The sequence below is a fragment of the Syngnathus scovelli genome, chromosome 2, assembly GCF_024217435.2.
Source record: "Syngnathus scovelli strain Florida chromosome 2, RoL_Ssco_1.2, whole genome shotgun sequence".
In the NCBI taxonomy this organism is placed as follows: domain Eukaryota; kingdom Metazoa; phylum Chordata; class Actinopteri; order Syngnathiformes; family Syngnathidae; genus Syngnathus; species Syngnathus scovelli.
The window spans coordinates 11,519,608-11,545,229 of NC_090848.1; the positions used below are offsets into that span (position 1 = coordinate 11,519,608).

At 38.3% G+C, this 25,622-nt stretch overlaps 1 protein-coding gene across 1 annotated transcript in view; it reads right to left on the reverse strand.

Annotated features, from left to right (window-relative positions):
• Nucleotides 1–25,622, reverse strand: part of LOC125988495 (metabotropic glutamate receptor 4) — an 87,622-nt gene that overhangs the window by 24,953 nt on the left and 37,047 nt on the right. Inside the window, exon 3 of the mRNA XM_049753784.1 lies at nucleotides 5,152–5,368. Coding sequence (XP_049609741.1) covers nucleotides 5,152–5,368 — 217 coding nt within the window. The remainder of the gene's footprint in view (nucleotides 1–5,151; nucleotides 5,369–25,622) is intronic.

The following is a 25,622-nucleotide window of genomic DNA, read 5'->3' on the forward strand; positions in this document are numbered from 1 at the left end:
GCTATAATAGCTAGAATATACTATTGAATATTTTAAGTGAAAGCTTGTTCAGTATGTCTTTGTAACAAGTAAAACTGTTTGCAATCTTTGCAAACTTTTAGGAACGAAATCCCAACATTCGCTACGTGCACAAACCCTCAGTGAGATTCAGGCTTTATAAACAACATGGTCTTAATCTTTGGACACTGGCAGCAAAGAAATCAGCTCAAGCTTACAGTATATTGATGACACAGCTAACAATGCAATAAGGTCCCGTAAAGTTTAGCACTAGTCACACTCTGGCCTCAAAGTTGATGGATCAACTAACAACATGTGTTGGCATTGCTGTTTTCTTAAGCCGAATGGCAACCGGTTTCATCTGTCAGCAAGTCTGCTCTCACGTCAACATACTGGAGGCTTATGAGTGAAAGTGGATGCTCTCCGTTTATCCCCTACATTGTTGAAACTTGCAATGGACAAAGCTAATTGAGAATATTGTGAATAGTATCAGATGTCAACATTCAGGCCCAGAGTGGCAAGCCTGGAGCACAGGGAGAATTCCTGGTGGGCCAAGCTTCTTTAAGGGCTGCCTGGGGCGACTTTTCCGGTCCAAAAAAAAAATTCCTACAGCCCGCAATTCTGTTTAAAAGTCAGTAAATTAAATACCGTTGGTAGAACGAGCTGGGTTTTCACCTTCTCGTTGCAGCTATGTTTTCCATATTCGATGTGACGGGTATGCATTTGTGATTTACATAATACCGACTGCACCACCTTGGTTACAAAGGGTATCAGCAAAAATCACATAATTTATTACCCAAAGGTAGAAATAATTTAATACACGACTAGAAACGACACCACTGTAACTATAATGCACGCTGTCTGTACAAAATAATACACTGAAAACATCCTTTTGCATGACAATGAATCCCACAGAGGTCCTGCCTACATTTTGACATGGTCGCTTTAAAATGTGGACCTTTTTAACAGAAAAGCTAAAGTAGGTCTGATAAATAAAATAAAGCTGACTTTGACTTTGATAAGTTAAACATTATGTCATGAAGATTTGATGTGAATCATTTTCTGTCTTGTGATACAAAAGTCATGAACCCACTTTGTCGACAACCATGACAACTAATAGAAGATAAGATTATTTTGACTCACAGTCGCTGCCATAAAAGATTTGTCTGTCTGTAAAAAAAGATTAAAAAAAATAAAACTATTTTCTAGTATGTCAAGTTTCGAGCTAAACTAGTTGATTTGTGGGTATGTTGACCTGCACATTTCCTTTTGGATATATTTTGTAGTAAGCAAGTGTCCCGATCTCGGCGTATACCACAATTGACATGATTTTGCCTGCTCAGCAAGTCTGCGGCAACATTTTGTTTGTAACCACAGAATCACAGCGGCTGTTAGGTGAGACGGGCAACATTTTAGAAATGCTACTCAGCATGAAGCAGTGCCACCCCCACACCACTGCAAACAAAAACCACAATCACAAACATATTGATAAGTCAATACGTTGATGAGATTGTCAATCCAAAACATTTTTTTGTGATAGTTATTGAGCGATGTTTATTGGTTGGTGAAAAAACAGTGGAAAAAAAAAAGAACACGCAGGCAACACAAAGATCAATTGTGCATAGCACTAAAGTAAAAACGGGGGGCCTTGATGTGATGGCTCGCATGGTGAAAATGCTCATTAAAAGTCAATCAAAGTTGACAACATGCATTTAGGACTCATTTTTGTCTCTGAGCACCACACGATTCTGTATTCCACCATGCTGCGGACATGATAAATAGCTTTGTGTGGCGAAGCACTTGGAACAGCACGTCTGAATGTGCATATGCAAACTATACAGCATTCGCTGTGGTTGTCATGGTAACAGCCCATTTTCTCCTCGCAGTATTTCTTTATTGTGGTGTAAATTATTTAAATTTATGTCGGAAGATTTTCTAAATGATGTACACAATTTTAGATTAAAGAGAAAAAAAAACATTTGCAACAATTCACATGATGTAAAATGTGTTTGAAAAACAATGCTGCTTTTGATAATTACTCACTAGACCTAATTGACTACAAGAGAATAATTTTCCGGCACCTTGTTTTATTCATTGCTGCTCTTGAAGTTCTTGAATGTCCTTGTTCCCTGTGAAAGGTCCAAATAATAAAGTACTTGTTTGTGTTAGAGGGTTTACCAGAAATTTTGCCTCCGGCAAGCCCCGGTACTCCTCCCGCAGAGGCCGCACTTGACACAAGGCATTTCCATGATGAAATAGAAATTATTCTTACTAAACTTTTTTTTTGTTCAATTATTAATGTGACAAAATGTTGCTCTCAATGCCATTGCCTTCTGTGTACACTAGAATGTGCGCCATCCAAATACAATTAATGTTATGAAGAAAGATTTTAGTCACTGACGTCGTGATACACACAGGAGAAATTGGTGCAGCCAATGTGGGAAAGAATGAAGTTTGTTTAATGCACACCGTAAGATGGGAAAGGCTTCAGCTTTGCCGTGCCGCTGAACAACTTAAACAGTTGAACATGGAAAGATAGAAAGGTAAAAGATAAGATGGGATACTTATAGCTTGACAAATTGACTCAAATATGAGTTTCTGTGCTCATCTCTACCTAAAGTTTCAATCTAATACGTATCAAAACTGCCGTGTGAGAGAGAGAGAGAGAGAGAGAGAGAGAGAGAGAGAGAGAGAGAGAGAGAGAGAGAGAGAGAGAGAGAGAGAGAGAGAGAGAGAGAGAGAGAGTTCTGAGACTGGCTTTTCAGTCGTATCAAAACCGCCGTGTTTAACAATCCAAAAATGAACCAAAATAAAATGAGAAAATACATAAAGGAAAAATAACCAAATAGTAACCCTGAATTGAACACATGCTTACATCTTTGTCCTTTTCTCTTTTCTTTTCTGAAAAAGTAAAGATGGCTTGGAAAAGTGAAGTACGTTCCAGCGAAATCTTTTCATCCCTCAGACACCAACAAAAGCAGCTCTACTTGTTGAACCCAAACATGAATAGCAAAATTACCCTTTTAGACAGTGTTAAGAATAATATGTTGTCAGATGATCTTTCCTTTTGTCATTTTTCTCACGACAAAAGGTGAAGTATGCACCCCTCATGTTAAATATTTGCATAATCTCCCCGCTCACGATGGGAATACACTCTTTTTGACCTTCTCCTTAACCTCAACTGTCAATTAAGATTACCCCAAAAAATATTTCAAGAATGATCCTTATATGGCAAAATCACATCAGGGAAAACACAAAAGCCAAGCATCACCTTCCCAGACCAATGTGATGATTCCAGCAGACAATGACAGGTGCACACTCTCCTGTGAAGGTGTCACACTTTTCATGAGAGAATAAAGTGACATGTCAGCTGCTATTACTGCACACGTCTGTGTGCTCTCTGAGGACACAGGAGATACGAGGGCTTTTCAAAGAGAAGCTCACACAGACAAGGAGCCACTGAGCAAGCATGAACCGCAAGCATTGAAAACAAGGCAGGATGACAGCGGCGAGGCATCAGATCGGAAAAGTGTTTCATCTTATCTTCCGTAACGACAATGAAGCCTCATCCCACTGGAGGATTTCACTGATGTTGCTATGAGAACGTGTCGAAATGAAAATCTTGCCTTTTGGTGCCAAGTCTTAAAGAAGACTATTTTCAGCAGCGGTCCTCTCTTCATTCGGGGGGCTCCCCATGCTGTTTCAACATCACAAAATAAACATTGCCAGAGGAGACGCAATGTTTGTGTACACTAAATGGTGACGTGAGCAGCAATGATTTTGCTAAAATAAGCAGGATAGTGTTCCGGCTAATCCAGTAGTTGTGGTTGCCGTGGTTTTCAAGTCAAGCAATCGATGGGACAGAAACAGGTCAAGTACAATTTCCTCTATATTGCTATTTTCAGAACCAAGATGTCAGTAATAGCATCTTGAACACAAGTATTCATCATTTTAATGCAATGTAATGTACTCCGCTACTAATGTGTACAGAAGGCTCGCAATTTAAAAATAACTCCCGTAAAGCTTGTACAACAATGTATAATAGACAAGCTTATGTAAGAGGAGACACAAGTTCACTTCCCAGGAACAATAAATAATGTTCACAACCTCCAATGAGACATTAACTGTTATGGTGTTAACAACGTTCGCCCGAGCGCTTTGCAAGCTTTCTGCTCGAATAATATTGCTAGCGCGCAAACGTCACATCAGTTATCAGCACGCCAAGCTTGACCTTGTGAGTCGTTTTGGGTGTAACTGGCTTTACGTTCAATATATATAGTATATGTACATAACACCAAGTGACAGTGATGTATTCATAAAGCAGAAGACAAATGTTGCCAATGCTCATGAAACAAGTCAGCTTCGAGGATGGAGCAGACACGTTGCATTTGATCTTCCTGGCATGCCGACTGTGACGTGACTTCAAACAGTAGAAAGAACGACGGTAACTGGAGCTGGAACAGGTGGAACGTGGATGTTGTTCCCTGGTTGTAAAGCTTAAGGTTTGAAGGGCTGCAATGTGGTTTTCAGTTAAAGCAATTTGAATTATTGGATTCTGACTTGACACCGATTACGTCTCTTGCATTGAGTGTATTTTATGTTTCCCCGTTCTTGTTTCATATTATCCCACAATTGCCAAATAATTACTTCAATCTTAAACAAGTCTTTAATCTTGTACTAGATTGTAGGAGAGGCAAAAACATGATTATAAGGAAATGGACACTGATTTCTTGGAAATTGTGCCCGCACTTTTTAAAAGATATACTAATAGATTCTATCAGCTCTTTTCCCAAATTGGTTTCAGAGACAAACTCTGAGGTGGAGCAAATCATCTGGTTTGTCAATACAGGATTAAAATACTTCCCGAAATGATGACACCAGGGTGTCATTATACTAACAATATTTTACAGCTGTATTTATTTATTTATCTCTGAACAATTTACTGGAGCTATCAAACTGTGATCATGGATGATATACAGTACAATTGGTGGTGCCCCCGCTTGACTTCTGTGCAGTCAGTGCGAGTTCAGTTCCCACTCAGCGATCTTGTGTATGAGAGTGTGAATGGTAATCTGTCTCCATACAGTTTGTGTCCTCTGATTAACTGGCAACCTGCACAAAATGGTGTTTGTAGTTTGAGAACAAAAGACTCACCATCCTCTCGAGACTTTTGAATGAATGCATCCACACCACTTTCTCCGTAGTTTCCCTCGGAGGCCACAGTGGAGACATAGTTCCAGTTCATGGCTTTGACGATGTCCACCATGGCCTGAGCCTGATAGGTGTCAGGCGGCACCACTCGGGAGAAGAAGTCATACCGCGTGTTGTCACTCAGCTCTGGAGCTGTGGAGGCGTAGCTCACTTGGGGGATCTGTCAGGACAAAATAATGCGGGATGAAAAGCTCTTGTTGGGTAACATGAATGAATGAATGAATATGTTCTTTTAATTCATTTTAATAATTAATTTCACCATGCCGGTCAGTGCCTTAATGTCCAGCCGGTATCAGAAACAAGCACGGATAAAAATGAGTGAAAGGCATCAGGAAGGGCGAAAAACTGCCAAACAACTGACTCGCCATGGCGACCCCTGACCATCTTGTGTCCAAGACTCGTGCCTAACAAGTTTTCCATAGACAATTGCAAAAATAGAAGAAACTGCGTCTGCATTTAACAATAAAACCGTCATTGCATGTTTAAATCTTAAATGTGTGCAAATGGAGCTTTTGACAACCCACGTCACATTGCTTCATCCTAGAGTTATACAAATTTGAAGAATGTCGCTCAAGTGACTCATCCTGTTCCGAACAAAGTCAAGCAAAAGCATTCATCTCAAAATATTTTTACTCATTTCACATCCAAGTCTCATGACAACTGAGTAATCCTTTCCTCCTCCGCAAGATGTGTAATGAATGTTGAGTCATTGCAGTTCATTGTATTGCCGGATTGTAATGTTGTAATCAGGCCAGATGTTAAAACAAACGAAGACGGCGTCACAAATGGGTACAAAAACTGCAAACTAGTAGTAGGTTCTTTATTAACTTGATTTACATCCGAGGAGAAGAGGAAGGCAGTAAGCTCTGTCTCAGGTTATCACGCTGCCTCTAAAGAACATTTCCTGTCTTGTTTTGAGGCTGAATCTGGTGTGCAAACAGCATGCGTCAACGAGTGAATGCCCGTGTTCCTCTGGGATGCTCTGAGAGGCAAGCCGTGTCAAGGTTGAGTATGCGTGGTGTTATATCTGCAAGCAGATGCCAGCCCTTTGACTCGTGTCAACAAAACCTTTCACACCTACTAAGGAAATAAAGACTTTGCGTGTAGGAGAGTATGATTTTGGTCTTTCGAGATGATTGAGGAACCTTTGGGGTCCAGGACACGCCGTCGCAAGTACAAGAAGCAATACCGTAGGACTACTCAGAGGATGCAATTCCAAAAGACTTAAGTGTAAACATAAAGTCTCATTGTAAAATTGTCACCTACTGTGTATCCAAATCCAAACAACATAGATGTGCTTTTTTTTTTTTTTAATACTTGGCAGACTTGTGAGAAAGGCATCTACCGTAATTTCAGAACTATAAGCCTCACCTGATTATAAGCCGCACGAGCAAAAATTAGGGGAACATTTTTTTTTTCATAAATAAGCCGCACCGTAATAAAAGCCGCATCTGCCCACAAGTTATTTACAAAGAAGGATGGTACACAGAAAGCCTTTTTAAAGCTTTAATAACATACCTTAACATTTCTTTCCAAACACTGCCTGTGATGCAACAGTAATACCGCAGCAGTTATTTACAAAGAAAGATGGTACACAGAAAGTCTTTTTAAAGTTTTAATAACATACCTCAACATTTCTTTCCAAACGCTGCCTGTGATGCAGCTGTAATACCGCAGCAACACGGAAGTAACACTGCACTAATAGGGCTGGATTAAAAAAAACATACCGGTAAAGTAACTGAGACACGGCGGTATCAAAGCAGCAACACGGTAGCACAGCACTAACAGGGCTGGTTAAAAAAATATACCAGTAAAAGTCACTGAGAGCCGTCTTCATCTTCATCCTGTACACTGAAACCATCAAAGTCTTCCTCCTCAGTGTCCGATTGGAATAGCATCAGATATACTCCGCCACACACTTTCTCTGTCTCTCTTTCGTTGTCGCTTTTATGCATTTCTTCTAGCATTTTCCATTTTCCATCTGTTCATGCTAATTTTATTCACGCACACAGCACCAAGTTACATTAAACTAGCGAGCTACACGTATAGCTCCAGAGTAGACGTCACGCAACAAGAGGTCATCAACAATAGCCCAGTCCACCCTAGTGACCAGAAGAAACCGCTATAGTGCATGTTAAGAGCCAAATTGACTGCCTCTAGCTTAAAAGCGGCATCATATGCATTTCTTTTGTCCCCCAAAATGAGGGTTTGTGTATAAAAGCTTCCTTTCTTCAGTAATGTCCGTCTTGATCTCGTTCTGTCTCTTCTTTGTGTCAATTATACGGCACTACTTGTCTGGCGGATGGACATGCCATCACTCTTCTCCCCAGTGACCGTGTCACATATCCCTCCACCCAGCAAAGCGATGCCGCACAACAGCGGCCCACAGCCTTTTTACGAGTGTACAAGTGATCAAGTCATCACAAAAATCACGAAAAATACATAGATGGGCCACATCGGACAACAAGCAGCAGGGTTCAAAACTTGAGCAAAAAGTAGCGGCTTATAGTCCGGAAATTACGGTAATAGACTGTGTTCAAGTGTTGTTCAAAGGTGTTTGCAAGGTGTTAATAAGCTCACATTTCAGAATATTCTAGACTTCTCACACTTACTGTAAAAACAAGGCATTACATTCACTCTTCTGTTCAATTTTGCAGTGGTGGCAAATGTGTTTTTTTTTTTTTTGCATATTGGAACAAGTAGAAAGATTCAGAAAATAAGCTCCTCTCCTTAACATGCTTCGCGGTTAACAATACTAAGATATAATAATAGTATTAAAAGTCATTGTGAATGATAACCAGCCTCTTTCATGGAAGCTTCTTGGTCGTATGGATTAACTACACTGTAAAATTGTTGGGTTCGGTCGAAACTGCAAATACATTCTCTATTGTTTCTATAATACTGACAGACGTGGGTTTCAGGTAGAGATGGGCTCCGGCTTATCTCCTGCGCTTCTTAGTTACTTCGGCTGCGCCTGTCAAGCTTTACAGCGCAGCATGCATGCCGACAGCAGCAGATTAAACATTTGAAAATCCTTCTAATATAGAAAGTAATTTCTGTCTGTGCTTCCGTGCCCCAGACTTTGCTTTGACTGTGCAAAGTGATCTATTTTATATTAGTGAATGGATCACTAGCACAAAAGGGGACGTGATAGAGTTGGGGATTTTCAATGAGCTAACTCTTTTTTTTCCTTTAGTTACATTTAAAAAAAAAAAAAAAATATATATATATATATATATATATATATATATATATATATATATATATATATATATATATATATATATATATATATATATATATATATATATATATATATATATAATATATAAAATATATATATATATATATAAAATATATATATATATATATATATATATATATATATATATATATATATATATATATATATATATATATATATATATATATATAAAACCTTGTGCATTTATTTTTTCTACGAAACAGGGCTTTTGGTTTAGTACAGTGAGCGAGCAATGTCACCCACATAACATGATAAGCTCTGCCTGCCCTGGTTGGTGACAGAATGGGGAAATGGTGTGATTGTTGCCGCAGTGAAAAAGCCTGAAATGAAAAAGCACAGCGTCGCTTCCCGCTTGATCTCACTGATTTGGCCGAGACGGACAGCCTTGGACGTGCCACAGCACTCGGTATATGAGCAGCGAAATTCAAGGAGAGAAACTAATCAAGAGTAAAATAATTAAATTTACATTTAAATGGAGGACTTTTATTTTTTTTTAATCATCTAACTTTATAAAATATTATCAATAGTGATAATACATTCTAAAAAGTCTGAAAAGAGGAAATGGTCCCAGCGCTATGGGTGGGTATAAGAGAGTGATAATGAATTGAGATGATCAGACTTTTGGGAGGCGAAAGCTTGAAGTGACTGAAGTTCATAGCCAGGGTTTGGTCTTCTAATTATAGTTTTCCTCAAGCAAAAATGATATCCCAATTCAAAACTGCTGAATCATAAGGTAAACTGAGATTCAACTTAGTTTAACTTAGTAATATCAGAATGGGGGCCACAAAAAAGAAAAAAACAGGCCCATTTGACATCAGGGCCAAAATTTCAATCCCCTTTTTTTTCTACCAGGGTTTGGTAAATAACCCTATATTCCTTTTGTAGTTGACACCTGTTAGTGAAACTTCACTTGTGAGGCATGTCGACTCGAAAGTTTTGCATTTATTTTACTGAATACCAGCGTTTCATACACTACTCACAATTTATCTACCATGATTTTTCACCTAAAATGAGGTTCACTGATTTTTTTTCTGTCCCCTCAGCTAGGAAACATTCGTTTGACTTTCCCATTTCCAAATTAAAAGTTTTTCAGCTGTGAAAGCCCTCTGCGTAATATGAACCCCAGACCAGCAAACACAACTGTTTTTGTCACTCTTTTATTTATTCTGTTGTATACACGCATACAGACGGACAAACACACACACACACACACGCACCAGTCTGGTGCAAATCAGTAGCCAGGAGCCATTTTTGCATAGCGAGGGGTTTTCGGTTTCTAGAGGACGGGACAAGTCAGGCAATACTATACAATAATTTATTTCTTGATTTGATTTCAATGATTTATTTTTCATTTCAGATTTTCTTTTTTTAAATTAGCTACACATTCATATATTTTATGTTTGAACAATTTATAAGATGTTGAAGCGTGATTAGATGTTTGATGGGCTTGGCACTGCTGGTATTTGTGCTTGTTAAGCGGTGACAAGCATTAATTAAGGCAATGACAACCATGATTAATCATCTCATTACAAATTGAATTATCACTGGGGTACAACATGCAAATGGTGTTGATAAAGCACAACGGTAAAGTGAGATTTTAACTCAATGACATTTGTAATGAATGGAAGATACAAAACAATACTTCTCTTGTTTAACAGGATGCATGAACATCTTTATCATTTTCTGTTTCTATCTTTGACTGTCTTGTCAAAAATGTTCTATCTGTGTTTTCTAGTCATCCCTGGTTTGACTTCCTCTAGCTTTACCGCCCAGGCATATGTTCAATTTCTTAACGGCTCAAAAAACATTGATACAAAGATGTGACGTGACATTCTCTACAGGCTTGAAGGATGTTGATAGGATTATTTTTTCAAGAACCAATTCAGCACTGCTCTTGCAGGCTGTGGCAGATTTTACACTGTAGTTGATTTATTCATGTCTTGTACATAAAAGCGTGCGTGATTCACAAAGAATCCAGTTTAGTGACGTGTCAGCAGGTTTTTTTTTTTTTCAGGGAAAGTTCAACAATTATGCATGATTCATTGTTCTCTAACGCTGATTTATAATCTAAAGAAAAAAAAAAACCTGATGCCTCTTTTTGTGTGTAGCAGCTATGAAAAACAATCTGTCAACGCGTACAAATGTTTGTTGACAAGACAGTAATGCCGCTGTGTAAAATGGCTAATAATGGCCAGAGTGGATAGAGCTAATTAAAAATAATGACTTCATGGCCAATCACATTTTCCTGAGTAAACAGGCTAACCTAACCTGAGGCAAAGTGTACTTGCACTTCATTCGCACTATAACACTTTTCATTTGGAATTCATTTTATTTAACCAGCTGTTTTGTCTCAACGTTATGATCATCAATCACGCTATAACAATACGATATGTAAATTAATAGAAAGCAATCTTGGGGTATAATCATTCATTTACCCATCCACTCATTTTTTATATTATCCTTTTTTTTTCATCTCATCATATGTAATGCTCCACAATCAACACGTAGCAGGTGAAAAATGCAATTTTTTTTTCATGATGAAGAGAACAGATGGGGAAACTCGCACCTCATTCTCTTGTCATTGCTAAAATAGAATGCAGTGCTTCTCAATTATTTTCCGTTATAACCTCACACCCTTCCAACCGTTTGCCACAATTAAAATTAGTAATATTTGTCGCTGAAACTTTAAGCACAACGTCATAGCCTGTATTAGCAACAAAAAGAAACCAAAGAACTTTGTTAACAATGCTTTTTACTGAATATTTGAAGTGCAACAATTTGCCTGGTTAAAAAATAAACCAATACATGAGCACCACTGCCACCTACTGTTGTGGGTGTGCAATTACAATCTAATATGTCCATAAAAAGCAAAATAATAATAATAATGATGCATGTCACCCCTTGCATTGGACCGCGACCTTCCGTGCAGAACTATTTGAGAAGGACCGGCCCAATTTCCACCCCTGTAAAAAATATTTTTTAAACCAAACAAAACTTGCCAACTGTGGAACACAATATTTATTTATACCCATATTTTTTATACATATTTGGTAGTTAGATGTAGTAGTATAACTATAGCCATTTGATCCTCCATCTATACAGAACAAATTAAATGAAAAATGAATCAGTGACCCATCTCCTTGGCAGAAATTGATCTATTGAGCAGAAAGGGGATATTTTGAGAGTACATCCAAAGACAAATGGAGGACAAATCTGCCATAGCAACCGCTTGCTTTTGTCTCACACCTGAGAAACTAGAACAAGATGGAATGTGGAACATAATGTGTATATACTTTCCCCAAGTGAATAAAGTAAATTGTCTTGTTGTCCAAGTGATGAAGAGCAAACAATGGAGGTCACTTTGATCTACTCTAACATCGGGGGAATGTACCGTAAATCACAAAAGGGAGCGAGTGATTGGGTCTTGATTAAATTGCTACATTTGGTGAAAGCCTTGTTCTAAAAACACAACACAAGGGATCTAAAGAGGCTGAAATCAAATACACTAGAAATATTTCACTGCAGGTTTAAGGTTGAACTTGAATATAAAAGTCAAGGCAAAGCTGAGTACTATATTTCCTCTGTTGACCACATCAAATATTAATAGAGATGACATGTCTGTAGACTGCAACGCATACTAGGCAACTTCCTGCTCCTTGAATTGTGTTTGTTCTGGAGTGCAAACAGTTGATTTTGCAAGCGCAGTATGCAGACATTCGGTGATTGGTCATAGAAAATGAGTCACAATTCACCAATTTGTCTCTTGAGTTGAAAATTACTTTTATCTTCACGCTGATTTATGTCCATATTTCGACAGTCTCTGTTCTATGTTCCACTTCAAAACCGGATGTGTTTTCGTTTAAGTTGATCAAAGTCGTTTAATCAGCACTCACTGATTCAGGGTCAAATGGAGTTGCACTTTCATATACTGATTGTTTCGGTTATTGCTGTTTGAACAAGCTGCAACCTCCATCACCTATAAGTGGGAAACATAATTACACCATACGGTATTATCATCTAATCCTTAAACACTCTAACAACATATACTAACCACAGTAAGGAGCAGGTTGGAGTCATGCCGTACATCCTCCAAAGAAAAAAAAAAAACATCTTTATGTTTTGTATGGAAGTGTAGTTAGTAAATAAAATAAAATAAAATAAAATAAAATAAAATAAAATAAAATAAAATAGTATTATGGCATAACTGTATGCAAGGCCTTCAGGGCATCATGTATGGCTTTATGTTCATTCAGCTGAAAGTTCCCATTCACATTTTGAGTACTGTCTCTTACTCTGCATAAATTGCACAATGTAGTGATATTTTGCATATGGTGACAAATTGATGTAGAATATACAATATATATTACCCTCATAGTCTTGAAGGTTTCTCTCACAAACAGTTGGACTTTAATGAACGAATAGATCCAATTAAATGGATTAAATTCTCACTTTGTTCTGTTATTTTCAAAAGCTCAATGCTTTAGCAAGAAGGGTTTTAAATGATGTGGCTTCTTCCTAATGATATGTAATAAAATGATGCAGAAGCATGGGAGAAGAATGAGGGGTGAAGATGAAGGACAGCACTGCAACAAATTTTACAAACCTTTCAAATCAATTCATTAAAAAAAAAAAAATATCTCACATGCGCCACAGCACAATGTCTGGAGCGAAACAGAAGACATAAGCTTATGCGGGTCAAGGGGTTAACCTCCAAGAGAGGTCCACTGATAAATACTGAGGCAGAGGCGTTGAGTGAACAGACATGCGTTAAACATTCCGGGGTTATCGAAGTCACAGGCGGCAATACATTTATCTGGCGAATGTGCTATCTCTACCGGCAAACATTTGGTCTTCCACCTTGTTCTGTCCCTCATCTCTTATCACTTTTGAAAGAAATGGATGGGGAGGAATATTTAATAAAGCATCAAGACTGTGGACTCTTCATAGATGGTTGTTTCACCACCGAGCTGAGGTATGGCTTAAGATTGGTATTGTCCTAGTTTCCAGAGTTGGCTTTAAAATATTAACCGTGTTATTTGAGAACATTGTCGTTTTGACTGAAACTAAAAATATCAGAGGCAAAAAGTTATCTTACAACAGTTATCATGCTACAATTAATTAAGTGACCCCTTTCTAACGAGAATGAGACTATACACTTCTCTCACCATAGCAAGTGTAGCCTTGAAGATAAGCGACCTGCAAGGTTTGATGGACTTTTTGTGGGGCATACCACTGGCAGAGGCAAATTAATGACCCCCCTGGAGAGAGACACTGGTGTATTGGGAGCCTTATAAATAGAGCAATGGTTTGATGAAAACTCTGTGATATATGTGTGTCTTAGTCTTACTAATACTAGAGATGACCCACCAAGACTAGGACAAAAAAAAAGTAGCCAAGCCCAGTACACCCAAGAGGTGTATTTTACCAATTTGAATCTATTAACCTCATAAAGGGTTTCAAAATCAAGTTTAAAACTATGGTCAAGGTTTCGAAGTAATGTTTAGAACTTGGGTTAGGGTTTCAAGCTAGGGTTAAGGTTTCAAACTAGGGTTTCAAAGTATGGTCAGGGCTCCTAAGTAGGGTTTAAAACTAGGGTTAGGGTTTCAAAGTAGGGTTTAATAGGAGGGTTAGGGTTTCAAAGTAGTGTTTAAAACGAGGGATAGGGTTTCATACTAGGGTTAGGATTTGAAAAAAGGGTTTGGATTTCAAGGCAGGCTTTCAAACGCGGGTTGGGGTTTCAAGCTAGGGTTTGGGTTTCAAACTAGGGTTTGGGTTTCAAACTTGGGTTTGGATTTCAAAGCAGGCTTTCAAACTACGGTTCGGGTTTCAAACTAGGGTTAGCGTTTCAAACTCGGGTTTGCATTTCAAGGAGAACTTTCAAACTAGGGTTAGGGTTTAAATATTTTTTTCACTGAATCTTTACTTCTTCTTCTTCTTTTTCTTCTTCATCATCGGTTTAAAGTCCATTTTCCAGACTGCCGCTGGGTAGGACTGGATTCTCAATATGGCTTTCTTCCACTGGAGGTGGTCCATGGCCAATGGATGAAAATGCCACGGGGTACTCTGTGTTTGTCTAGGCATAGTGAGAATATTTTTGGAGCAAAAGTTTTTACAGCCGAATCTTTACTTACACTTAAGTAATTATTCAGGGGACTACTTTTTGTTGTTATTGATGTTATTGTTATTGTGGCCCAAAGGTGCTCTTACCTAAGCTTTCAGACCCCAACGATCCGAGGATTCAAGCTTGAGAACCACTGGTCCACGGCACTCATTTAAGAATATTACAACTTGGAAATTCACATAACAAAACCCATCAATATCAGACAATATTCAAGGTTTAAAATCAATCTAATCCCAAGCAAACCAAAACTGTTTAGGTTTAGTCAATATGTTTGAGTATGGGGTAGCAAGGTAAATGGACGGTTAATGAGAAAGCAAAATTACAGTTTATTTCAGTGTATATGTACAGAAAAGGACCAAAGCAATCCCATAAGTAACGTTATCATCAACTATCAACTTTTCTGCACCTAGTCTGGATATATCTAACCCCAATCACACATATTGTATGGTATGTTCATGTACCACCCGCATCCATTATGCAATGTCAATACAATCTCAAAAAGTTACAATCAGTACATCTGTACCTGGAGGACAAAACTAATGAGATAAATCCGTATTTGCTTTGTTACCTGCCGAATATTGAAAGCAATCCCGGCCAGATCGAATCACTTTCTTGTCATTAAACACGACCTTTCCCTCAAAGCAAAATCATTCGCCACAAAGTCAGTGCCCTGCCTTATCAATACTGGCCTCCGATGAAAGGTACTAACCCGTAGAACGTCCTCCCTGACTTCTGAAGTACACAACTTCTCATATATGCTGCCGGAGCTGGAAGATGTTGCTTAACAGTGAAAGAGAATACTAGACAGACACACCTCCTTTGTTAAGAGCTTAAATGAAAGTTAAATCTCTGTTGTGCATGCAAGCAGCCAAATGTTTAATCCATACTAAAAAGACCAAGAAAGGCACCAGTGGAGGCTGTTGTTTACTTTTCTGATATTTTTTTAAGGAGGCAGATTACATTACAGTGAGAGGTTCCCGCTTGATGATTCTTAATAGGGAGAATGCTCAGTCTGGTGGCATTCTTATCAATCGTTTAAAAAAAATCTCTATTTGGATTACTTCTTTTGATGCATTTAAAATGTCTGCAATGGAAAATTCAAATTTATAATTCCAGTGGTATATAATGATAATGGAAGAGACCTTTGTGTGACCCCTTTCAAATGTTTCTCTCCATTTTGATTCAGCTTGCAATTCCCATCCATATGGTAATTGACCATCGGTAAACAATATATATATTCTGCAAGTATGTTGGAAAGTGTGATTTGAGGAAATACTTTAAAATCTGAGTGGCTCCACTGGGGGAAAAAAAAAATCTAGCTCTAGGGCCTGCGGTCCCTTTCGCTACAAAATCGAGGTTATTTCTCTCCGTTTGTTTGAAACAGCACATCTTAAACCAGTTACCCTGCACATTTAGAGATTACACTCAAGATAACTTCACTTTCAAACAAACATGATTTGAATCAACCCAGAACCCGGAAAAACAAACAAAAATGAATAAAGCAGCATTAGCGGGGTAAATAAATCATCATCACGGAAGGAAGTAATCACACTATGTAAGCACCCTGCACATGTACACAGAATTTGACGTACAGTACTACTAAAACCAAATTATGGAAATGTGCTTAATATAAAATAAGCAAGGGTGAAATTAGAAATAGGATTTTGGAATTATCACCAGTGATGGGCATTAGTGGTGTTACTTGGAAAACAAACTATTATCCACTATCGTCCACACACTATATTTGCTATCCAATTCCAAAATGAAGCTGTGTAAACATTCAAGAAGTCAAACATACAGTAAATTCAAGTCACTCATATAGTTTCACAAAGTTAACAACAATCGCAAAGCAAAAGAAATGTCCACAAAAGGCGGATAATGGATATTTGATTCACTATGAATTCTGTTTCACCATTTTTTTAACGTGCTTTTCGCAAGGCAGGCATATTCACTTGTTAGAGAAATAGCCACCAAAATAACTGATCACCTTTGTGCCAAAGGTAATAAATACATTATCACATATACGCCTAAAATAAAACATGAAAATCTTAAAATAGAATGAAACAGCTCCTTTAACACATTATCATCTCCTCCAATAAACAGGTCAAACTTTTTAAAGCTTCCGCCCTCTACTATATTCAGAAATATACTTGCATTGGAGATTGAAATACAAGCCAGTAAACTTTAATGGTCAAGTTGTTATTCAAGAGGTTTTACCGTTACTAGTATGCCCATTTTCTCTGGCTTCCCAATGACATTTTCTGATTAATTCTACCTGTTGCCCCACACGTTACGCTTATCCCAGAGAGTAGGCTTTCATTTCATTTCTCCACTTTGAAGGAAATAGTAACAGTCAAGGCCGTTCACGTGTTAACCATTCGGACAATGTTGTATTTCAGTCTCTACAACAACCACAGTATTTTTGAAGGGTAATCACCACGTACCACCTCGGTCCGTATCATCATTCAAAGACGGACGAAATGGGTGCAAATTGTTATCTTACAAATGGACAGCCCATTTATCAACATATTCCCGTGGTTTTGTTTTCCCTCAAGGTGCAACACAACCATGGAGGCTCAGTGCTCACAAGACATCCCAGTAGGTTACAATTGATCGTCATTTACGAGCCTCTTGTCTTAGACCGTAGGTGTCAAATCCAAGGCCCGGGGGGCAGATACGGCCCGCCACATAATTGTATGTGGCCCGTAAAAATAAATCGTGCATCAACTTCACGTGTCAATACTAAAATTACAAATTGTCTTTTCTCCATTTTTTTATTTCCATTCAAGTTTTAAAAATATTTCAACAGTTGTTTTCTAGTCTCTGACTACAAAACTATTCATCAGTTTGTTGTGTAGCACTTTGACAGTCATAATGGCTGATACAATGACTACGATGCAGCCCGCCATCAAAATGAGTTTGACACCCCTTCCGAGACAATCACCTCCTGTAGTTTTCCCTTCATGTCTTTGTGACAATAAACAGGCTGAAAAAAAAAATTTGGGGTGACATTCTGGGAGTCATTCTTTGACTTCAAGTGATGGCATGTTTGTGTCCATATACTGTTTGACTAAGTTTTGCGCTCTCGCAAGCTTACCTGCAGAAAATTTGATTACCTCTCAGAAAATATTATCCTGCATGTTTGGCATCATCTTCTCTCGTACATGGTCTGACCAAACTACAGCACAGTTTTGATTATAAAGATGGCAGTGAAACTGTCGGCTCGTAATCACTGCAGAACACCCCTCATTATAAACCAGAAGTATGTATTCGGGTGAAAACGAGAGGCTGCATGCATGAAAAATACAGCACTGTCAATTATGTGGCACTTAATTGGATAAAAAGTGAAATGTGCACTTAAAATTTAAACTATTTGTCAGTGGTGTTGGTGGTGAGGGTGAGAGTGGGCGTATATGTTTATTGCTTGTGATTGCATCACATTGATTTGTACAGCCGGTGCTCTAGAACTGTCAACCTCTTTGTAGACGTGTCTCAAATTGAAGACCACGTGTGCAATGCTGTACAGTGTTATGACATGAGGGAATCGCAATTATTTAGATTCACGAAAAATAGCCATTTATAGTCTGTGATTCTGCAGCCTTGATCTCACCAGTAGTAACGTTCAGTTTTTTTGTTTTTTTTGGGGGGGGTGGGTTCTTTTGTTTAGTTTAGCTCTACTCCCCGCCAGCAAGCCAGTTTGGATGCTTTGATGCGTGTGCTGTGAGTCTTCACTCACAGATTGCCATCGTAGTCCCTCCGGACAACTTAGGAAAGGAATTTGATGAGCTGATCACCAGTGTGAACCATCAGCAAGTTGGTGTGAAGATGTCATGGTGCAGGCCCAGAAGTGGGCAGGCCTGGCGTGAATCAATGCATCACCTGATGACAGGCAAATATTCTTGAGCCGTTTCAAGCTGCTTTGATGAATTTAGAGAAAAATCTTTTTCACAGAGAATTCAAATATGTAGAGTAGACTCTTGCAATCTTGCAGGTTGTCATCCATTTTTAGAAAAATAATTTTATCTTTTAGTTTTGCCATTTGTCTCATTTAACATTTCTTTTAAATAGCATCAAGTGTGTTAGTTTACGCAAATAGCCACCAGTCTTCAATATATCATCAATAATCAATTAAAAATACAAAATTAATTCTAGAACTTCAAAAACAGCAAATGAAAGTTTTAGTGAGCAATTAATAATTAATTAATTGGTTTCTATGCATACAGAAAACTTCTTTCAGACTAGGCTAGATTTCTTTCTGATGCCAGCACTACTCAAGAAAAGGAAGACTGTTGCAGAAGTTTTGCTTCACACAACAGACTGTGCGAAGCTACCACAATGAAAAAGCTCACTTTATTTTAGGGAGATGAAACTGAAGAATGAAGCAACCTCTGGCAAGCATTAATTAAAAACTCACGTAGAGATCCCTTGAAGCACAAGCAAGCGAACACTACCCCCCCCCCCCCAAAAAAAAAATAACAATTATCACCCGGAATCCACGTTGAATGTACATCTAGATTGCCTCCAGGGTTTTGCCGCAATGAATCATCTTCACCAGCTTCTCATCTTACAGCACTTCCTTTTTTCTTCTCCTCATTGTTTGATTTAATTATGTTATCTATATTTGTCTTGTCTGGATTTTCGCGTGCGTGCATCAAAAGATAGTCTCTTTTGTTAAACTAGGCCACATCATCATTCATTAGATGCTCAGGAAAGAAAAACTGCAAGAGGGTTTTGCGTTTGATTATTATCCGCACTAAAAGAAAGTACTCTTCTTTTCTCTTAAATGATTAAGTACATCCTCTCTGACTCGGAGTATTGCACCACTTTCCCTTGGTTGTTTTGGAGCCATTAGAGGGGGAGGAGAACAAGTGGAGCTAACATTTAAACAAAAAGGCTTGGCACATAGCAATATCGGAGCTTCTCTCTCTCTCTTGGTATCACTGTCTACATGCACACATACATGGAATTCAATAAAAGTGAGTGATGCAAGAGCTACTTTGTATTTTCATTTATTAAAGGAAGCGCTATTCCCTAAGATGTAAGATTTCAGACTGATTTGACAAAAAGTTTACCAGTCATCTATCTTAACATACAGACCGAGTTGATTGGTGCTGGAGTGTCCAGTAGATTTGTGTCTTTGAGGCGCCGGCAGCCAGAAGGCACTCATGAGAGAGTAATACTTGCAAATACTGTAGTATATGGGTCAAGAGGAAATGGACACAAGAAGAATGCAAAGTGAAATTAACAAGCAAAGTCTCAAGTTATCCTCCCTGAGCTGTGTTATGATGGTGGGGTCTGAGTGTCTCAGGGATCTTGGAGATAAGAAGTCTGGGGCTTGATGCTCTTGGGAAATTGGATCTTAGGAAGCCTTCCCGTGGGTAAAGAAGAGTAAAACATGGAACCCTGTGATTGAGCATTTTTGCTTTTCACAAATTATCCATGACACCGTGTTCAAACATGGAAACTCCAAGACACCCTCATATCATCATTTGATCATCGACTTTGTGATTGTGTCGTGGAAAATGCCGGTCTGACCTGGTACACCCAATCGTATATAAAAGGGTCCACTGGAACCATTTCGCAGAATGTTTTACCAGAAATTGTTTCAACTCCCAACTCCGGCAGAACTTCAACCATGGGGACCATAAATTTAAGTAGGCCTGACCAAAGTTACTTACCATATTTCCCGGACTATAAGTGGCTCCAGAGTATAAGTCACACCAGTCATAAGATGCATAATAAAGAAGAAAAATACATATATAAGTAACACTGGAGTATAAGTCGCATTTTGGGGGGAATTTTTTGGGACAAAATCCAACACCAAGAATAGACATGAATAGGCAACAACAGGCTGAACGGTACGGTATGCTAACGTTACACAAACACATAAATGAGGAACTGAGACCGTGCCTGACAGTAACATTAAGGTTATTCAAATAACTTTAGCATAAATAACATCCTAACAAGTATATCAAACCATTCGTGTAACTCCGAATCATTAAATCCAACAAAATCATCATCCTCTCTCTCACTTATAAACAACTTTGCTAACCCCGGAAGTAGAAGATGCTTGCTTACGTCAGACTCATCGTCAGTTGCAGTTCCATTTATTTCACAGGCCTAGAGCGCCCTCTTGCGGTTCAGTGTGAAAATAATATGTGAAATGATATAAATAATAATAATTTCACACATAAGTCACTCCTGAGTATAAGTCGCACAACCAGCAAAACTATAAAAACAACTGTGACTTATAGTCCAGAAAATACAGTATTTCTGAAATTGAATATAGAGTGGCTGTTGCGTTGAAAGACTCTGCCAAAGCTAGAATGTTCCAATAAGAGACATTTAGCTTAGTAAGGGAATATAATTCTCAAAACCTAACCATTTGATTGGATTGCAAGAACATTTGTTTCATGAATCTGAAAGGATGCTGTTGTAAGCAAACAAGCTAATGTGATGTAATCCAAAACTGGCCCTGAAGATCCAGAGAGCATTAGACCTGCAGCCTGAGCTTTCCTTGCCCATTCAATTTAGGCCCGGGCTGGGCTTCACACAGATGAACCGTGGGCTGTTGATTTTGGTATTTCGATCAAAGCAGCACTGTATCAAACTGTGCTCCGGGATATGCATCCACTTTCCCAAGCACGGCTGAGCTAATGGGTGTTCACAGAGAGAATCATGTGTTAAACTTTTAATGATGATGCCTCTATGCAGCAGCTGCGTTCAACTGAACATGTTCCCTTTCAAAATAATAGCAGTGAGATGTACCTAGCTCCATGTGCATTCTTCTTATTCTAAAAAATTATGTAAAAGTGTTTGACATAAAAATTGACAAATAAAAATCTCCAAGCTACAGTTTTTCTCCGGTTTTGGCTTGGCTTAGCACTGTAAGAAAGCACAAAGAATATTTATGTTATCTGCTGCCCAGTGGTCCAGGATGCCTCATTATCCAAAGAGGTCATATGAAATTGGCTGGACCTTGGCTATCAGGAAAACTACCATTTGAGGAATTCAGGTCAGGTCAGGCGTATATTTTAACACAAGCATTGCACGCTTTGCAGCCGAAGCCTTCACAACAACGGAACTAGCGGAAATTAAACTAAGCAATGGCAACACCACATGATGCAGACAGTGCACAACACATTGACAGGGTGCACATACTGAAAAGTGACTCATGGTTGTATGCAGCAGCTGGCGGGATCTCACTGCAAGCAACTGATAGCCATTACAATTTTACCACTGGCAAAGTATGAGACCATACACGTATTAAAAAAAAAAAAAAAAATATATATATATATATATATATATATATATATATATATATATATATATATATATATATACATACATACATACATACATACATACATACATATACACACACACACACACACACACACACACACACGCGCGCACACACAGGCACACACGCACACACACACATTGAAAAACCATCCACACACTATGTGTGGATGATTTTTCCTCTCTGTGTGCCCTGCAATTTGCTGGCAACCAGTTCAGCGTGTCATTAATTGCACACAGCAGATTTCATATTCTGTGTTTTTGCCGGCGAAAAGGTGTTACAAAATGGCAACACTTCATCTGTGCTTGTTTGCAGCTGTCGCAGATGCTGATGTTTGACAAAATATTTGGATAATAGTGTGTGTTTGTGTGTATTGGAGGGGGCAAGTAGTAAATTAGGTCGTTGACATTGCGTATGCATATTGGCTATCTTGAAGAGGAATTTTCTAAAATAAACTGTGCAAACTTTACAAACATTGAACTGAAGATATTGAAGAGAATAAAGCCCTAACTTGCATGAAAAGGCCCAAATTTCTGTATTGTGATTCAAAAGAAGCTGAATATGAGGCAATCATAGTTTTGACTGTTTGTGCAGAAAGAAGAGTAAATGAATCATTGAGTCAGACAAATCTCCACACTTCAGAGTGACAACTGATGTATTCCATTCTGCGGGGCTTCATTAGAAAAATGATTCAGCTTGCACACGTCAGAGCTTTTTTTTTGCCCCAGGTGTGTGTTTACACACTGATGAAATCACATTTAATTTGAGGGAACTAAATTGTTTATTCTGCACTATTCTAATTTTCTAGCTTATGTTTGAAGTAGTACTGTTGCCTTTTTATTTTTTTTTCATGATATTTATCTCAATGATTTTGCCATTGTTCCTAGCTCCTGCATTAGCAAGGAATCAGACAGCATTCATTTGAAATTATATAGAAAGGTTAATCTCAAAATGTATGTTAATTTGCATAAATACTTTTTTTTTTCCTTTCGTCAACTATTATATAAGCTTATACTTGTTTTTGGGTTTGTTTTGACCAAAAGATCACAATGTCATTTTCCCTTCGATCAAAACAATCCAAAATGCAGTGTTCCAATTTATTATGCACAACAGTTCAAAAGTCAAGTAAATTGTAAAAAAAAAAATGCATTTCAGTATTTCTATTATAAAAAGAAAATACAAATTCTATTTCATGCCAAAATTATGTTCACTGATCAAATTACACGCATTGTATTGTTTTTTTTTCTGTGTGAGCTGTGAGCTTTCGTCAATGATTGACAATTAACAATTTATATTTTCTCGTATAAGAAACGCTTCTTTTCAGACAAAAGCAAGAAATGGTCAGTAAGAAATTTTACATATTTTGCCGAGGTCACTTTAACGCATCCAGGCACTCGAAAGTGGCCTATTATCTCACTCCTCATTCCACGCCAAAGCATTATTCCGGCAAATGCTTTCTAATGGTGCAGCCATGTTGGGACATGGTGGGCATCCAACAGTCATGCAGAACTCGATCCATCTGGACCAAAGTATGCATCACCAAGCAAAACTGCTCGAAAATCAGACGTAACGTATTCCTAAGACCACCGCAACCATTTCTCCTTTGGTGTGGCTGAAATATAACTTTATGCATGACTGTAAGACTGCATCGAGAGTTCCTTAGGAACAAAGAGAATGGCTTTTTAAAAGCTGCTCTCTTAATATGATTCGTTTTCCTCACAGAACATTTCCTTAATATGCCTTTATCAGAATAAACCCCAGCGCTCTCTAAGTAGCACACAAATTATTTAGCAGTACAATAATTTTCTTAGAAATCCATCTATTGCTTTATTTGGAGTGTTAATTTTTACCAGCAAGAAAACTGACTTAAGGAATCTTGGATACTTAGATTTGTTTGATGATTTGTTTAAAAAGAGGATATACTGATTTAATACCGCATTTAAGATATGGTTCATGTGTTTGGTCTGAATGGAACAAGCAATAATATAGTAGTCCTTAACTTAAGCCTTCAAGCAGACATAAAAGACCACAAACTTCAAGTAATTCAAGTTTTGCACACAATTGTGCATGACAAAAACGGATAGAAGGTTAATTGCCTCTCTTCGGCTGACATGTAGGAAATCAGGGTGAGGGATAAACCAAACGGTACAGTTGCGTTTCTGAGTGCTCTTCAGTTTTAAGGGCCGCACCGCAAATCATTCCGAATTGGGTTACTATCAGCTGCTTGACTGATCGCAGTATTTTATGCACGTTAGTCTGCTGCCTTTTGAGCATCCGGTCACAAAACAGCTGTTTAAGTCAATCCCAGTAGGGATTTCCTACCTCACTGCATTCACTAATGATCCCAGTCAACTACCAAGCAGTGAGTTGCTGTCACTGTTGTTAATTAGCTCAGCATTAATAGTCGCGCCCCTTACATCCTTACAAAACGACACACGGATGGTCAGCATTGCTCTCTTATAGCGATGAATTTTCTCATTCCACCGGACAATCCCGATTGCAAGAACTGGGTGTTAATGCCTTTTTAGATGAGATTAAAAACTGAATATTTCTTATCATTATTTCGATTAGATTCATCATGTCTTCAAATTGCTATATATACACGTATATCTATTTTTATTTTTTTCATTGTCTGAACGAAACAATCCTACATATATTTCTTATCATGTTTCCAATTACCAAAATGATCAGTTTAGTATTATTGCAATACCAAAATAAACATCAAGCCAAAAATTGAAACTCACGAATACACACACCGACTGCAGGTAATATGAATAAATACTGGAAGATACAAACATAACCTTTTGCGTTCTCGAAATGTCATTGAGCATCTCATTATTGTTTAATTAATTGTTTATCGCCGCATCTGACTCTTTTTGTGAGGTTTTGAAATTGATTGAACAGGGAATGTCGGTGACAAGGTATGCTCTCAGGGAAGCACAGGCAATTGTGAGAAATGTCAATGAAATTTATGCTGGTGATGAATAACTCCACTGGTAATGGTGGTAAAATAAATGGCTGCAGGTGGGAAATGATTATAAAGTGCAAATTGGGAGAAGTTTCTTTTCTGTTATAGGTGCTTGCCGGAGACTGCGGTTCTTCTTGTGAATGATACCCTCCAACAATAACAGCACATAAAAACTCAATCTATTTTTGATACTGACTTAGGGGGGGAGTAGAGGACACCCTGGACTGATCACCAGTCAAGTGCAGGGCTGACAAAAATCTTCATGTAAAAATAAAAAATGCAGCATTGTGTCAGTATACGCTGCATTTTTTTTCACATGTTCCCATATTCGAACAGCCGGCACTAAATCCTCTCCACCATTCTTCCACACCCTTAGGTCTGTCAGTGTCAGTGCGCTAAATTACTGTATCCTCACAGTGGGCCGCCGTGCCAGGGGACATATCAGTAACAGTCTCACTCGCCAGTAAAATGCAGAGGCTTCGCAGAGAGAGACAAAGAAACTCGGAAATATCCACTTCTTTCTCAAACCATGATATCACTGGCAGCAGCCTAATCCATTACCCTCGACGCCCACACTGGAAGGGATCTGTGGATGCCTGATAAACAAACAGGAACAAAGCCCGGAGACTCTTCCCACATTTACTCTATGTTTTTCTGCCATTATGGTTCAGTGTTTTAAGAAGAGGCGGTGGAAAACAAGCAAGTATATTCATCCCTGTTTGCTCAGGACAATCTAAGTGTTGTATGACCCTTATGA